At 45.3% G+C, this 16,378-nt stretch overlaps 1 protein-coding gene across 3 annotated transcripts in view; it reads right to left on the bottom strand.

Annotated features, from left to right (window-relative positions):
- Nucleotides 1-16,378, bottom strand: part of LOC146871765 (guanine nucleotide-binding protein G(t) subunit alpha-2) — a 253,477-nt gene that overhangs the window by 100,993 nt on the left and 136,106 nt on the right. For all 3 annotated transcript variants that reach the window (XM_085651288.1, XM_085651289.1, XM_085651286.1), the window contains exon 6: nucleotides 2,761-2,890. In XM_085651288.1, the coding sequence (XP_085507414.1) occupies nucleotides 2,761-2,890 (130 nt within the window). The remainder of the gene's footprint in view (nucleotides 1-2,760; nucleotides 2,891-16,378) is intronic.

Here is a 16,378-nt window from a genome sequence, read left to right as displayed (position 1 = left end):
AAACGTTCCCCAAGCACACGCTCGGAACAAACTTAACCTTCCAGGATGCACTCCATCAGATACTCCTATGATAGAGGAGCTCATTTGCTATTTAGTTTAACTCGGAGCCCAGATTGTTAAACTGGTAAGGAATGGAAGAGAAGAATTTTGAGGAGGATAAATCAAATTGTCCTGATGAAGTCCCTATAAGGGATGAAACACGTTGGCTGGGTCTGTTTTTTTAAGTGTGATGGAATTGGATTCTTAATAAAAAGAACTTTATGGAAAAAGACACCAATGTCTGGAAATTAATTGAAAAATGAAATATGGAAAGTAATTGAAAACAAAAGAGTGATTACAGATGCATGTAATTCAAATTGAAAAGTTCAATGTGAATAAGGAAATTAGGTTGCCCTCCTAATAATGTGAAAACATTTACCAAGGATTACGTTTTGTGGGCAGTCAGAACTCCAGGAGTGGGCATAAGAGAACTGTAAGATTCGAATATTTGATCGGTGCCGTCCAGAAACACCACTGCCGGATGTCTCCCTCATGCTGGAATAACCATGAAATAAGACAGTGGGAGGAGCCACTTTCTGATATGTGCAGACAGATGTCTGGAAATGGAGGCATGATCGCAAGATTAAAAAAATTTCAAAGAAGGTGGGATCAAACCACATATATGCAATGGAATTATGAGGCGCGACCTGGGTTCACAACTATTTCTGATTCAGATCAGGTTGGACTGAAAACTAAAATCAGCCAGGCACAAATGTGCAAACCAGCCCCACATTGCAGGAGCCCATGCAAGAATGAGGCTACAGAAGCATGGTTGGATCATGGAAGCCAATCTTCCTCTGAACTCCGCTCACTAGCCTGCAGCCCGGTGGGATAATGCCAGAGTGGCATAAGGGCCATTCCTGAATTCAGACAAGTATAGGACATGATGCCGAGACATTCAAATAATGTATTGCCACCCACATCTGGGCTGTTTTCAGTGATGGGGGAGAGGGTGGTAGTCCATCCAGCAGGTGAAACAAACAACAGCAAGACAGACCCTTTGTAGTTTAATGTATGCGTGCTCTCTACTGCATGTCATATTGGTATACTAGAAGTCTACATGTATGTACTGTGGGTTTAGTGGATTTGTAAAGTGCAAACATAGCAAAGGAAATCTATACAATAGTGAGGTGGAATTAGATTGAGGCAATGTCTTGGTCGAGGTGCTGGAGAGCAAGAACTCCCTGGAGGACGGGGAAGGAGCAGAAAATAGATCCAGAGGGATCTATGAATTGGCGGGAAGAGAGGCATGTTACGTTGATGGTGTAATCAAGCATGTAGATCTCTTAGAATTATCCCCTCTCAAGATACATGTGATCCCTTGCATGCACCCGGGGATTTCTGTGTGCCTCACATGATACCCCTCTTTTACTCTTGGATAGGGTAGGTGCTGTGTCGTGTACACGAGCGGGTTTTACCGCGTTCACACCCAAGTGGAGATCAGCAACCTTCTCTTAACACTGTACAGATGGCTGTATACTATTAGTGTCATTGAAAAGCATTTAAGGGTGGCCATCATTCAGTCTTCTGCCCGTAATGAGATATAGCGCAACTATATTTAACTTTAAAGTGCCTCCTCTTTGCCCTGCATGCATCTGCTTTGGTAATGTGCGCAGTCAACCCTGATGCTTTCCCACGATACTCACTTGCGTGATTGGGTACATGTTCATTTGCTTATGAACCATTGCAGTTGTTTATTATCCAGTAAGTTAATTTACATTTGGCCTCCAGCTCTCTTCAGCAAAAGTTGTGGGACTTACATTTATTCAATCTCATTGTATATTTCGTAAGCTAGGCCCTAGTGAGCCCTTCATACCCTTTACAAGCATTCACATGCTGGTGAAAACTGAAAATCTTGGTGCAGCTCATAGTCATTCACCCTAGACCAGGGGTCTTCAAACTGGGGGGCAGACCCCCCATAGGAGAGCCTCAAGTGATCCCAGAGGGGGCGCCAGTTCTGGCCAAAAGAACCATTATGCTGATAACAGTGCTTTGTTTTAAGTGAGCGATAGTAAATTGGTCTGCAATGGGCCATCACTAACATCTTTTATCATTTATTTCCTAGCTGGGAGTATGTGTCAAAAGGGAAGGGACTCCAAATTTCTTCATAACCCCCATTTCTAATACCCACACTGTGGATACTTTTACATGTTCGTAAGGTCTACCTGACCAGAATAGTACGTTTGGCAGTCATGTATTTAATTGCATTTTTAAAACGGTTTGAGAACTCTACTGAAATATTTAAATAAATCTAGACATATTTAATTAAACATTGCCAATTGAATAGAATAATTTTGAAAAATTCTGAGGGGGGCCTAATGATTTATTTATTCTTCTACTGGGTGGTGTGGCATTAAAAAGTTTGAAGACCACTGCTCTAGACACATTTTGTGACCAAGTCACCCATCCATCCCCAGTTTCTCACGCCACCCCTTCACTCTCCCTTCCCCCTGCTTCCTTCAAGGAACCCTCTCAAACCAGCCTGAACATCCCAGTGGTGACGTCACAGGTGAAGCCCTCAGACCGAGCCCTCATCACATTCGACCTGCAGACACTCTCTCTAACGCATAAGGGCGAACACTAAATAAATGGGGTACAGAGCAGCTGTAAGTAACCCACACAGTTAACGTACTGAGACCCCACTGTGGGGTTAGAGACACATCTCCCCTCCAGATCTCAAATCCTCTCGAGGCAATACCTAAGAAGAGACGCCATACGCACCACTTCCTCGTCCTCCACCAGCACCATGTCGTAGGCGCTCAGAGCCCCGCAGAAGATGATGCAGGTGACGCCTTCGAAGCAGTGAATCCACTTCTTGCGCTCCGACCTTTGACCTCCCACATCGAACATCCTGCAGCAAAAGCACAGAGAGCGTGAGTGCGCCGGCCTTGGTCAGACTTTTGTCCTGAGAGTAGACGTGCTGAAGTCAGACTTTCCTTCTAAAGCATAGTAAATACTGCAGAGTCAGCCTTTCGCGTTGTTGCTTACACTTTTCCCTTTCGCGGTTCTTTCTCTGAAAAGCCCGGCACCAAACATCAACACGACCTATTAATAATACCTGGCATAACACGCCGGACAGACCCTCTGAGGTGCGCTAAAGCAAGGCCTTGTTCACCTTTGTATTCGTAGTGCAGGGATATACGTTTAAGAAAAGAAATGGACACTGAAGTCATGAGAGACCGTCAGAAGTAAACACTCGTGACTCATAGGGGCTGAAGCAGGCAGTCATGCAACAAGAGCAGGAGTTTGTGCTCTTCTCCTAAGAGATGACCCGGAACGTGATCTCATGTTTCGAGACATTCAGGAGACTGCGCTGACGGCATAGAAGAGTGTCAGGGGTGGGTGCCTCTTGTCATGTGATGCATGGCTGTATGCACTTACCATTTTGTAGCAGCATTATAACATCAACACCTCTTGGTGCACCAACACTTTAACTGGCCTAGTCCACTGTAAAGGACCTGCAACGCCCTGCTTCTCCACCCACGATGTTTTGTTTCCATCTGTGGAATTTGTTTTTACCAGTGAGAGCCATTCTCAAGGAGACATGAATTCCCGCCAGCATCTTTAATTTAGCAGAGAGGCTTAGGGTGCTGGCAGAATGACCTTATGTTACTTAATGCACAGCTTTTTTGTTGAAAATAAACTAGTCCTCCAGGCTGTTAGCTTGACCAAGTGTGTCTTTTTTCTATTATATTGAATCTTGATTTGTGTGTATAATTGTGTCTTCGTGAAGAAAATTTGGCAAGGGGCTTAAAGTAATTCAGTACCCAGGATCAGTAGGAGGAAATATGTGTATTGCTGCAACTCCACCGGTGGTAGGCTCCAGATGATGCCACTGCGTCTGCCAGAGTCTAACCCCACAGGTAATCTCCAACAAAGACTTCAAAGCCTCAAGTGTTTAACCAATATAAGCCACCACTGCGGTTTAATAATATAACAAACATAGAGGCAGAGGGAAGCAAAACCGGCAGGAATAAATAAATACACAGAGGATTTACATGGCCTGTTATACCATATTGCTGAGGCGTCCAACATCACCACTGGAATATTTTCTCACTTTTCTAAAATGTTCTGAAAGGACTGTAGATGTGCACACCCTATGTGATAGATAGCCTGGACCTACCCTGACAGATATTTCCTTTTGTGTACTACGCTGCACTGAAATACATCCTCTGGACCACATCACCTTCAGTGTTTAAATCCCCTCTGGTTTCTCTGGGTACCTGCTAAGCCTCCTGGGACAATTTTGGGAGAGAGTCATTTTGGCTCACATCTGTCTAATGCAGCTTCTCTTCTAATATCCCCCCTCTCGATCTGTTATTCTTTCCTGCTTCTTCACTCTGACTTGCATTTACTGCTACTTCAATTTTCCTGCGAGTCAACCTACAAACCCCTTTATGTTGTCTAACAAATTATTTGCAATAGGGATTACTCAGTCCTTTCACCAAGTTGTGACCAACATCATCTACTATTGCTACATTTTCTGAACACTTCTCTTCCTTTTGCAAGCATAGCACTTCTTCCTTGCTTCTGAAACTTCTCCTCTAGTCCCTTGTTTCGTGAATAACCATGGGAAAAGATGCAGCCTTCCCACATTCCTTGGAGTCCGTTCCCACAGTTGGGGAACCTCTTGTAATCTGGAACATGTCTCCAAATTTACTCTCTTGACCTTTACACCTAACCTTTTCACAGCAAACAGCTCTCCTACTTTTATTTCTTATTAATTTTTCTTTAACCTGGTAAGTCACCAATACATATCCCCACCTTCTTATCCTAATTTGTTTCCGTAACCCAAACCATCGTTTGGCTTTAGGTACAGCTTACTCCCAAGTTAGATTTAGCTGACAACAGTTTGTTTAGAATTTTGTTCCAGATGGATTGAATCATTAGTTCATGGTGCATACCAAGGTCCCAAAATTGATCGAATTCACAGTACTACATTATGGACCACAAGTTGGATATGCACTCATCCATTGATTAATAACTACCCAACTTCTTGTGGACATTCTGAAAGCTGACCTAGGAATGCATTCCACTCATTGCTTACCTTTAGCTTTGTGGTTTATACCCTATTGCTAGCTTTCTATTTGCTGGCTTCATTTGTTTTAGGCTGTCAGGCATATCTTTGCCCCTCCTGTGGAGCTTGGCCGGTTTACTGTTTTCTTCCACAAGTGCTCGCTCTCTGTAAACAGGCATTTACATTTTGTTCTTATCTTGTCACATTTCCTGTGCATTCAAAGTCAAATGTTAGGCTCTTTCTTCCGAGGGAGCCTGGTGTTTATTTTATTTGTCTTGACTTCAAAGTGAGAGGATTTATCTGACAGTCTGGTTTCTGTTTCTAGCACACAACAAAATGTTAATGTCTGTAAATGAACTGTGCAAATATTTCAGAATTAGGAAACTGCAAATAAAGCATATTATTTTGCAATTCTTAAGTGCGGTGGAAACCATTATTTTAATACGATCAGAGCAAATTAATACACTAGATGATGCCATTTCCAGCCATTATTGTTTGTGCGCTGCAAAGTTTTATCAGTAAAACTGTATGTCTCTACAAATGCAAGGGTTATTTCAATTGATAATGTGTAGTCTCTAATGGCAGTGCACTACCACATGATGCATACGCGACCCCATTCTATGACACTCTACTCGACTCTATGCCAGTTGATGACCCTCCACTCTGACACTATACGCCACCCCACTCTACGTCACACCATTCTATGCCACTCCACGACTCTCCACTCTATGCCTCTCCACTCTATTCCATTCAACGCCACTCCATTCTATGTACCTTCACTCCAGTCTAAGCTATGCCACTCGACTCTTCTCTACTATACTTTACTCCACTCTATGTCCCTCCATGCTATGGCCCTCCACTCTATGCCCCTCCACTCTATAACCTTCCACTCTACGCCCTCCTCTCTACTACACTCTATTCCACTCTACAACACTTTACTCCACTCTATCTGCTCCACTCTATGGATCGCCACTTCATGCCACTCTATGACACTCTACTACACTCCACTCTACTCCAATCCACACTACCCCTCTCCACTTTCCTCCGCGCCAGTCTACACAACTGCATGCCACTCTACACCACTCTACTCTACTCCACTCTATAACACTTTACTCCACTCTACGCTATGCCACTCCACTCTGACACTCCACTCTATTCCACTCTACGCCACTCCACAACACTCTATAATACGATACTTTACTCCCCTCTACTCTAAGCCACTCCACTCTACGGCACGCCACTCTATGCCAGTCCACCCTATACCAGTCTACGGCACTCTACACCACTCTAGTCCACTCTACACTATTCTACTCTACTCCACTCTGACACTTTACTCAACTCTACAACACTTTACTCCACTCAACTCCACTCTAAGTCACTCCACTCTACGACACTCCACTCTGTCTCACTCTAACCTGTCCCACTGCACTCTACACCGCTGCACTCTACAACACTCTACTTTACTTCACTCTACACCACAACACTCTAACACTTTATGCCCCTTCACTCTACGCCCCTCAACTCTATGACCCTCCACTCTACGACCCTTGTTAGACATGTCAGCCTTAAGGTGGTCTTCCCCCCAACATTTTGCCTTCCTCCTCCACATAGCTGCCAAGGTTTCAGATAGCTATGTGTGACATTTTCATAATTTCACTGTAATTATGAGTGACTCTTTCTCGCAAGCAAAATCCAGCAATGAAGATGAGGGAAACCTATAATTATCAGAAATTACACCCATTTGAGAACATGAAACTCTAAGACGATCTTAAAAATCTTGGAAGTAAGTGCTCAGGGCTAGGCAAAACATGAATGCATATACTTAAAAAAATGTAACTGTGGGTTTCCTTTCAGAGTTTCGAAACAGACTTTAATTATTTCATGTAGCAGATATTCAGGAAGTAGTGTTTTGGTCTAGGCAAAAAATGAATACATATACTTAAGACTACTGCCCTTTCAGAAGCTCAGCTCTACCAGGGCATGAAAACGCATGGATTCGTGGATATTCAGCAAAACAAACGAGACTCTGACATGGGTAAGGAGAGCCAATACACATGTAAAGGAATGAGACTGCATTATGCGCCCCAGAAAGAGTTTGATGAGCAACACTGTTAGCACAAACACCACTTTAAATATCAGGTGTTTCCGCCAAGCCCAAAAGAACTGAAGTTATTCCTGTCCTACATTATACATACCTGCATGGAATCAGGGCTCCCGTGACCAGACCTCCGTTTGGAACACAAGTGAGCACAAGGTAGTTCATACCGGCATCTCCTTGGCTCTCAGTGACACCCTGTTTAAATAAATTCACTGCACTGAACTCCCCGGGGTCTCGAGCCTGGAAGCAGACCTCCTCTATCTGCCGTCTCAGCACTAGATCGAATACGGAAGCCGGCTGCAGCGCGGGCCTGCGTTGATGTTGCAGTGATTTGAAGATACTCGCTCCTCGAAAACGAAAGCACCGATACACAAGAGCGAGTATCACCTCATCCTGCCTCTCTGCTGCGGTGAGAGCGGCGAGGTCAGGAGTAGCAGGAGCTGCGCAGAACTTCCAGAAGAGCGGGCGGCAGGAAGTCAATGAACTTCACTGCAGTGACGTTAGTTTAATTTCAAAGCCATGTGCCCCTACAACTTGGATACATTGTAACAGTACTTGCAGAGCTGCAAGCAGATCTAGCCAGCCCCATTAGCCTCTGCCTGCTGGGAGCAGTGCGCACCGCGCTGACAGGCGCTGCAGCTCGGTTCATCATGTGCATTATTATAGCAGCACAGGAGGCACTATAATGTGTGACAATGCATTTCAGTGCGGTGATGCGGATCACCACACTGAAATGCTTTAGTATCACACCTGATGCGTGATACTTGGCAGGACTGCCTCCATTGTTCTGATCTCGTTTTTTGCTGGCCTTAGGACTCTGCACACTTTACCATGGCTAACCAAAACATGGTAACATTGACTTATCCCCAGTTAGCATATTTAATTTACTTATAAGACCCTAATAAAGTGGCACTACAGTTGGCAAGGGCCTGTAAATAACATGCTACTAGTAGGCCTGCAGCATTGAATCTGCCACCCACTTAAGTAGCATTTTAAACATGTCTCAGGGCTGCATTTGCAGCCTGTGTGTGTGTGCAATTTTAAACTGTCATTTCAACCTGTAAAAATAAAGGTTTTGCCAAGCCCAAGAGTTCCTTTTTATTAATACATATACGTCACCCCTAGGGTAAGTCGTAGACAGCCCAGAGGGCACAGTGCAATGTTTTTAAAAAGTAGGACATGTACTTTTAAGTTTTACATGTCCTGGTAGTGAAAAACTCTTAAATTCTTTTTCACTACTACAAGGCCTATCTCTCCCATCGGATAAGATGGGTGTTGCCTTATAAAATGAAATAAGTGTAATTTCCAAATGGGAAGAGATAAGAAGTTAATGCTTGGTGTCCCTACAATAACAAATTTAAAATCCAAACTTATGGTGAAGTCTGATTTTAAATTACAATTCTGAAAATGCCACTTTTAGGAAGTTGCCATTTTCCTGTCTTTACCGTTTAGTGCCTGTAGCCTGTCTCTGGTCCCATGGCGGGGTGTAGCTGGCAGTTGGGCTTTATATATTCCTCCTAGATATCCACACACAATAGGGAGCTGATGTGTGTGCCTGTATGGGCCATAACTAGCAGTATGGGAGGGAGGAGCTGGACCCAGCCTCACTTACACCTGAGTAGGCTGTGTCCTGCCGCCACACAAAAGGCTGCATACCCGTGAAGTTAGTCTGGAGCCAGGACAGGGAAGGAAGGATGCCTGGGGACCTCAAAGGAAAACCTCTAGAAGCTTTTCCACCATGTCAATGGAACTTCCCCCCACTTCAAGGACACAGTTGGGTATAAATTCTGAACCGCAGACACCAACTCTTCAGTACCCTTCTGGACCTGTGGATACTCTGCCAGGAAGAAGGACTGCTGTGCTGCTACAAGGACTGCACTCTGTTTGACTGCTGCTCTGAAGCAACTGGTGCCCTGCGGTGCTGAACTGCTGCCCACTTGCCTGAGTTAGAAGGACTGCACTTGCATCTCTTGAAAACAGAAACCAGAGTGACTCCAAGGGCTAGTTGGCAGGCCTCCTGATCTGAATCCTCTGGTATATAACAAGCTTCCATCAACCTTGCATCTGCACCTAGTCTCTGCCATCTGCGAGTTTACCCTGCCAAGTGATGTCACCCCAGTTCTGTCCTCTTGGAACTGGGCTTAAGGTGCTCTGCCAGCCTCTGTGGATCCAGCGGAACTGGCGCCTCGCCTCTGCTGAGTGGTGCAAACTGAAGCAGAACCAAAGCACCATCGCTGCTGCATGGTTCGAATCCGTCGCAAAGACCCACATCGCATCATAGCCTCTTTGGAACCACCATTGTGTGATGCATCCTCAGCGCCGGACTTGGCATCCCTCGTCGACGGCAGCCTCTGCGATGAAGCCAGACTCCACATCGCAGCCTCGCAGCTGTCGTGTTGCCCTGATTGCACATTGCATCCTCAATGCTGGACTTCACATCGCTAGCCCAATCGACGGAAGCCTCGACAATGACCCAGGCCCTACCATCGCAGCTTGCCATATCTCAGAACCAACGCATTGCTTCGGCTGCACTATGCATCTTCGACAAGATCCTCGCAACACTCTGAAAACCAGGATTAAGGTACTGTGTTCACTGGGCCTGAGCTTGTGACTTTGACACGGTCCGGCATTACCAGATATCCACAGTTGGTGCTTTGTGCTTTTTGAAGCTATTTTGCCTAAAATCTTTAAAATTAAATAGCTCCAGTTCTACTAGTTGGATTTTTTTGTCATTTTGGTCTTGTTTCATTTCTTTTATTAAGCTTTATGTATTATTATAACCTGGTGTGGAACTCTTTCTGTGTGTTGTTTTCACTGTTTTACTCTTTGTAGTGTTGCACAAATCCTTTACACATTGCCTCTAAGTTAAGCCTGGCTGCTCTGGGCCAAGCTACCAGTGGTTTGAGCACAGGTTCGTTTTAGGGTTGACCTGTGCCTCATACTGACTAGGACTGCAGTTGCTGTTTGATTAGGGCTCACACCCCAGTCAACCACTCCACTCCATTTGATGCCACTCTAATCTGCTCCATGACACTCTATGACCCTCCACTTCAGGAAACTCCACTTTACGAGACACTATTCTGTGACACTCCACTCTACGCCACTCTACAACATTCTACTCCACTCTATGCCACTCTACACCCCTCCACTGTATGACACTCAGTTCCACTCAACTCTATAACATTCTAAGCAACTCCCTCTATGCTACTCCACTCTACTCTACTCTGACACACTACTTCACTCTACACCACTACACTCTACGCAACCCCATTCTTTGACACGCTATGCCATTCATCTCTGCGACACTCTACTCAACTCTATGTCCCACCACCCTACGCCCTTCCACTCTACACCCCTATACACAACTTCACTCTACTCCACGACACAACACCCCATGACACTCCACTCCGCGACACTCCACTCTATTCAGTGACACTCCACGACACTCCACTCTACTCTACTCCACAACCCTTCACTCCACACCACACTGTGCCAATACACTCTACGACACTCCACTCAATTTCTCTACGCAGAGGAGGCACCACCGCCCCAGCTCTGCCTTCAAAGCTCCTAATGGGTCCCACAGGACTCAGACTTTGAGATACAAATATGTATGATGTACAGGTCTCTGGCTGGTTCAAAGAGCCTGCAACTGTACCACCCCCCACCCCTCCATCACACGGGAACCGCATGATACATTTCAGTATTCCGGAAATGTGCCTTCTTTTATTAACTTTTGAGCTTCATCGTGCAGCCATTCTTTGATGATTGGTTTAGCTTTTCAGGTACTTCCATGGTCTAATCTTCAGCACAAGGTGGCCAAAAAAATTGTGCATTTTTCAGAGACATGAGCTAAGGCAGAACATTTAAAAGGATCTTGGGGTGAAAAAAATGATGTGGTTGTGGAGCTAGTGAGAACTCATAGACCATTTAAAAAGCTACGATTGTTAACCTGAAGTATTTGAATAAACACTGCTACACATAGTTGTGACATTTGTCGCACTAGCATTATGTCAGTTCTGCTTGCTTTGTTTTATACAAGGATTTATTTTCCTGCTAGTGAGCGCCCTAATGCAAGCTGTCCATCTAAAGGACTAGAGTTCCATTCTCTGCTTCGCTTCAGCATGGTCTGAGTAATAGATAAAGCTAAGTGTCCTAATGCTGATGCATATTAAATGCGACTGGTTCCTTGGGGGGCCACAGTTTTAGGTGAATTGAGGATGAAGTGAAAGGTAGGAGTTGGAAGTTTGAGTGTGCTCTGTCAAAAACAAGTCAAGCAACCTCAATACATCTTTACTTTTTGCCACTAGGATGTTGACACGATTTACGGTGCTAAATGCAGAAGACTTTAACATTGCACTGCCACCATTAAACTCTCTTTGCTTGTCATACAGGATTGATACCAGACTGGTTTGGTGCCCCAGAGGGCTCTAAAGCTTACCTGAAAAACATCAAGGATGTTGGCTCCTTAGATATTATCCTAGAATTGTGTAGTTTCTGCCCTTTCCATGAGTTCCTGTGTGTGCAGTTTCGAAATCACATTTAAGTGGAAGCTAAGGGTGGTGTGACCCCTAAGGCCAACCAAGCCCATCTGGACTGGTAGTCTCCAGCTCCTACCAGCGTTCACTAGAGTTAGGCAAACCACTGAAAGCTCAAGCCTCACCAGTGGCGTAGCTCGGGGGCGGGAGTGGGGGGTGGTGATCTGACCCAGGCGGCAAGAGTTTTGGGGGCGACAAACAGAAAAATCTCTCACCAGCACCCCTACCCTGCTCTTCAATGCGGCCACTGCAGGGACCACCACGGCGGCCAGGGGGCTAGCTACGCCACTGAGCCTGAAGCCTAGCTCTGGCTCATCTAGAGATCCTGTTGGAACCTTGAGCAGATCGTTAATGTGGATTCTGCCAGCCACCCTCACTCTACCCATGATGTGGCATTATGGCCAGAACTTCTGACTTTAGAACTCGGGAATCGGTCTTGGCGTCGGCTGCCCACCTCTGATTATGGGTGAATCACTTATATCCCCAGTGCAAAAAAGAAAAAAATTATGTGATCTTGCATAATGTAATTGATGCTCATGTAAATTACTCCTAATCAATTGGGTCAAGTTTGTGTTATATCAAAACTGTAGAGAAATGGAAAAAACGTGCAAGCAATTCATTATTATAAAAAGGAAAGACAAATAGATACCCATTTAGTGGCTGATTTGCACAAGGGTGAAACCAGAAAACCTGGATAAATTGTGTTTTACCGCATAAATTGTGTGATCTTAGGAAAATATGCTTTTTCACCCAAATTACTTTTTCTTCATAATCGTGAATGAAAGCACTTTTAAATATGTGAGTTCAAAATACCAGCTGTACAAGAACCTATTGTGTTTGATTTAATAGACTATAATGAAGTTATCTATTAATCTGGGCCACAAACAGGTTTTACACGACAACTGTCTTGCCTCTAGGTTCACTAATGGCACTGCCGCCAGTGTTGGGACAGAGGCGGGAACAGTTTTAAGTTCATGTTTGAAAACAATCACATTTAATAATTACTTCTCAGTGCAATTCTATAATGTGACGTTTTAGTGTAATAAAATTTCACATTAAAGAAATTCACTTGAACATTTTTGAAGATACTTTTCATATTCTAAGTGATGTTTGTTGTATGATTTTCATAGCAAATATTTTCAAGGCTCAGCTTATATAGGGGCTATAAGAGCCAAGCCAGACCCTTGGTTCGGCTGTGGCTCCGCTCGCCCACCTCTAAGTTCCACCTTGGAACCCCACTACCCTCACTTGAAGCTACAACACATCCCCTTCCCTTATACACACCCCAAACATGAAACTAACATATCATAGTTAATCATTAAAGCAAAAATAAAAACTAGAAGAAAGCCCGAAATGAAAACCACCTGCAACAAATGAAAGGGAAACAAGAATTACTCAGTAGCATGATGGAAAGAAATAACGAGACTTACAGTGTTATATGGATAGAAAAACAACAGTAGACATTTTCTGAGACAAGGTAAAGGCATGGCACCCCTACCATGTGCAATATTGAAATCTCATAGATGCCCTCCTTTTATAACTTGAGACCGGTTTAGCGGGCCCATCACGCTCCCACTCACCCCAGTGCCACGTCCAGCTCTCCTCCTTGTCCTTCTTTACTCAACCTCTCATTTCCTCCACAACATACTTTGTCATTAACATCATCTTGTTGCACCTCTCTTCTGCGGGCGTACCTCAGAACCCTCCCTGATGCACGTTCCCCTACTGATACAACTACACTTTCCTTTTATTCCATCCCTGTCTACCTTTTAACTCACTCAATCTTCACTCACCATTCTGATCCTGACCAGTCCCTTAGCTTTTGATAAAGCAAGTCCAATTTATGTAGGCCTCACCTTTACCCAATCGTCTTTGCAGGACCTTTGCTTCCTCTTTGTTCCTACTTACTGCCTTTTCTACCACTTCACTCTTCTATCCAGCCACTAAATCTATGAGCCATTGTGGTACCAGCATCGTAGAGGCCTCTCTGCTGCCGATCACCCTGAACAGATTGTGACCTATGGCACCATTGACAAACGTACTACTGCCCACACAAATATTTCCAACACTTTGTTTGGATCCAGACTGATGTTAAAAGCCATTTTAATCACCCCAGGCGGTTCAGTTACTCTCCCCGCCATGCTGACAGATTGTGGGTTACAAACAGTGGTCCTTATATGCTGTGCTTCACACTCTATCAAGACCTATCTCTTTACAACAGAACATAATTGGGACCCATTATCTGTTACCAACCATTTGGAACTCCCGGTCTTGAAAAGATATTCCTTAAATCTTTGATGGTGCTGGTAGTGGTTATCTCCCTAACCCACTTCATTTCCAGCCACCGACTGTGCATGGACATCAAGACAACAGCATGACGTCTGGTGTCAGGTAAGCTTATCATTGGACCAATGAATTCCATACCCATCCTCATCCATGGAGTACCTGGACCCTGCAAATGTTGTTTGTCATCCTCTCTCAACCTCTATGCACTCTCTTTACAAACATCACAAGACTTAACAAATCCCACCACTTCACTGTGCATTCCAGGCTACCGGAAGTTCTCCTTCACTCTCCTCAAAGTTAAAGTTTGGCCTAGATGACCTTCATGGGGCCTAGCCGACGACCCTCCTCCTCAGCATCTTCTCCAGTGGTGCAAACAATAGAGGCATAGCCAATACATTGAATTACAGAGCCAACGCTCATGTGTTAGAACAGAACAATGACTGCACAACGGTTCGAGCTGCTTGAAAGGAAAACAATAGGGTGCTTGCGCTACCACGCGATGGAAGTTCAATGACCATTAGAGGCCGCACAGAGCCTGTCACAGCAACAATTTAGTTTATGAGCACAAAGTTTGACATTTCCTCCAAAAGTGCTGCTGGGCAATGCGGCCTCCCTCACTAGAACCCCCAAACATGAATACGTTGCTCTGGTGCAGGAAAGTAGCGTCCAGTGTAGTGAGGTCATTGTTTCCAATACTCTGCTGCAGCTCTGCTCATCGAAAAGCTGGACAACTCATTGCAAACACGTGTTGTAATTAGGGCTCCTGGTTTTCCGTTTAAATGGATTTTTACATATAAATACAGACGGAAAACAAGTTTTTCCTTTATCTGCATTTATATATAAAAACAGGAAAATACTAGGACATTTTGCGGAGCTGCCGTGCTCCAGCAGACCAGCCTACAGTAACACCGCTTTTGTTGATGCCCCAGCTCTGCTTCGCCCCGCGAGTGAGGTCTTCATTGACGTCAGTAAAATCACACCCCCAACCATCTGGTGTCTCCCCCTCCTTAGAGGGTTAAGATGTGTCAGCCCGGGCTGAGACAGCTTCCCGGGCCCACACACAGCCGCACCCTAGTACTTCACAGGTCTTTGAAAGACCAATTACTTGTTAACGAAAGCCTGCCAACCTTATAACGAGGGCCTGAAGCGCCCTGGGGGCACACCACACACAATCTAATGCAAAACAGAGGCTGAGCATCCTTGCAAAGCAGGAACACTAGGCCTGGCCAGGGAGGGGCACCCCGAGTCTCAGGGCACAGTAACCCCTGGGTCTGGGCACACTGGTCGCACTCAGGGTATGCTTTCTCGCCAATCCCTTCCTGGCTGTGTGATAGGAGAACCCCTGGGGTTTGACACACAGAAAGCACAAACAGCACAAACAGAACACGGTTCTGGCCAGGGCTACAGTCCATGCATCGCGGTCACCCAGGGGGACGCTTGTTCATCCTTGAAAGTGAAATAACCCGTTGCTGGTCCAGAGAGTGCAGTCTGGACTGACGTGAGGTGGAGGACACAACAGGGTCAAGTCTGGAACCTGGCACTAAGCTAGCGGCAGATGTCAAGAGAAAGTGTCTCTGCGTTCAATGCCAACACGCTGTGTGTAGCACGGTGGATGAGTGGGTGAATCCAAGCATGAGTCAACCGACTGATGGACGAAAGCATCAGTGGTAGGAAGACTGAGTAGAATGATGAGGAATAAATGCGTGGACATAAGGATGAGTGAGTGCATGATGGATCTCGCATTCAACCACTCACTCATCCCAAATATCCTGTACTTAAACCCATCCGCCAATTACGAGGCCCCATCAGAGATGAGCCAGATCTACTGGCTTTGGCAATGCTTGTTATAGTTGAAACCAGCACTGTGCTACTCTTTGGCTGAATCTCAATCGCCAATTGTCAAACAGCGTGTCAGGGAGTCGCTGGGAGCAGAAGCTGGTTTTAAGAAACACAGACCCTCCTATATTACTTCATAAGAGCACTGGGACGTAATGGAGAGAAGGAAAGCGCTTGGCGAGAGTTCAATCAAACAATCTGGGCATCCTACAGTAACCCCTCTCACCTGGTTCCAAACACCCACATACCTGACTAGCAGAGTGAAGGAAGTGAAGAGGTGCACATGCCTTCAGACTACTAATATCCCAAAGCATGTCTGCTTTTGATGGCTTTCAGCTCTTGTTGCTACAAACTCTCCTTAGAGGGTTAAGACGTGTCAGCCCGGGCTGAGACAGCTTCCCGGGCACACACACAGCCGCACCATAGCACTTCACAGGTCTTTGAAAGACCAATTACTTGTTAATGAGGCTTTGTTGTTCTTACGCCCCTTCTTAGAGCCCCTGCCTCTTCACTCTGCCGATTGCACGACCACCGCTGGACCATTCACTGACATGTTCAACCTGC

The sequence above is a fragment of the Triturus cristatus genome, chromosome 1_1 (genome assembly GCF_964204655.1).
Source record: "Triturus cristatus chromosome 1_1, aTriCri1.1, whole genome shotgun sequence".
Classification (NCBI taxonomy): domain Eukaryota; kingdom Metazoa; phylum Chordata; class Amphibia; order Caudata; family Salamandridae; genus Triturus; species Triturus cristatus.
This window is presented reverse-complemented; position numbering and strand designations above follow the sequence as displayed.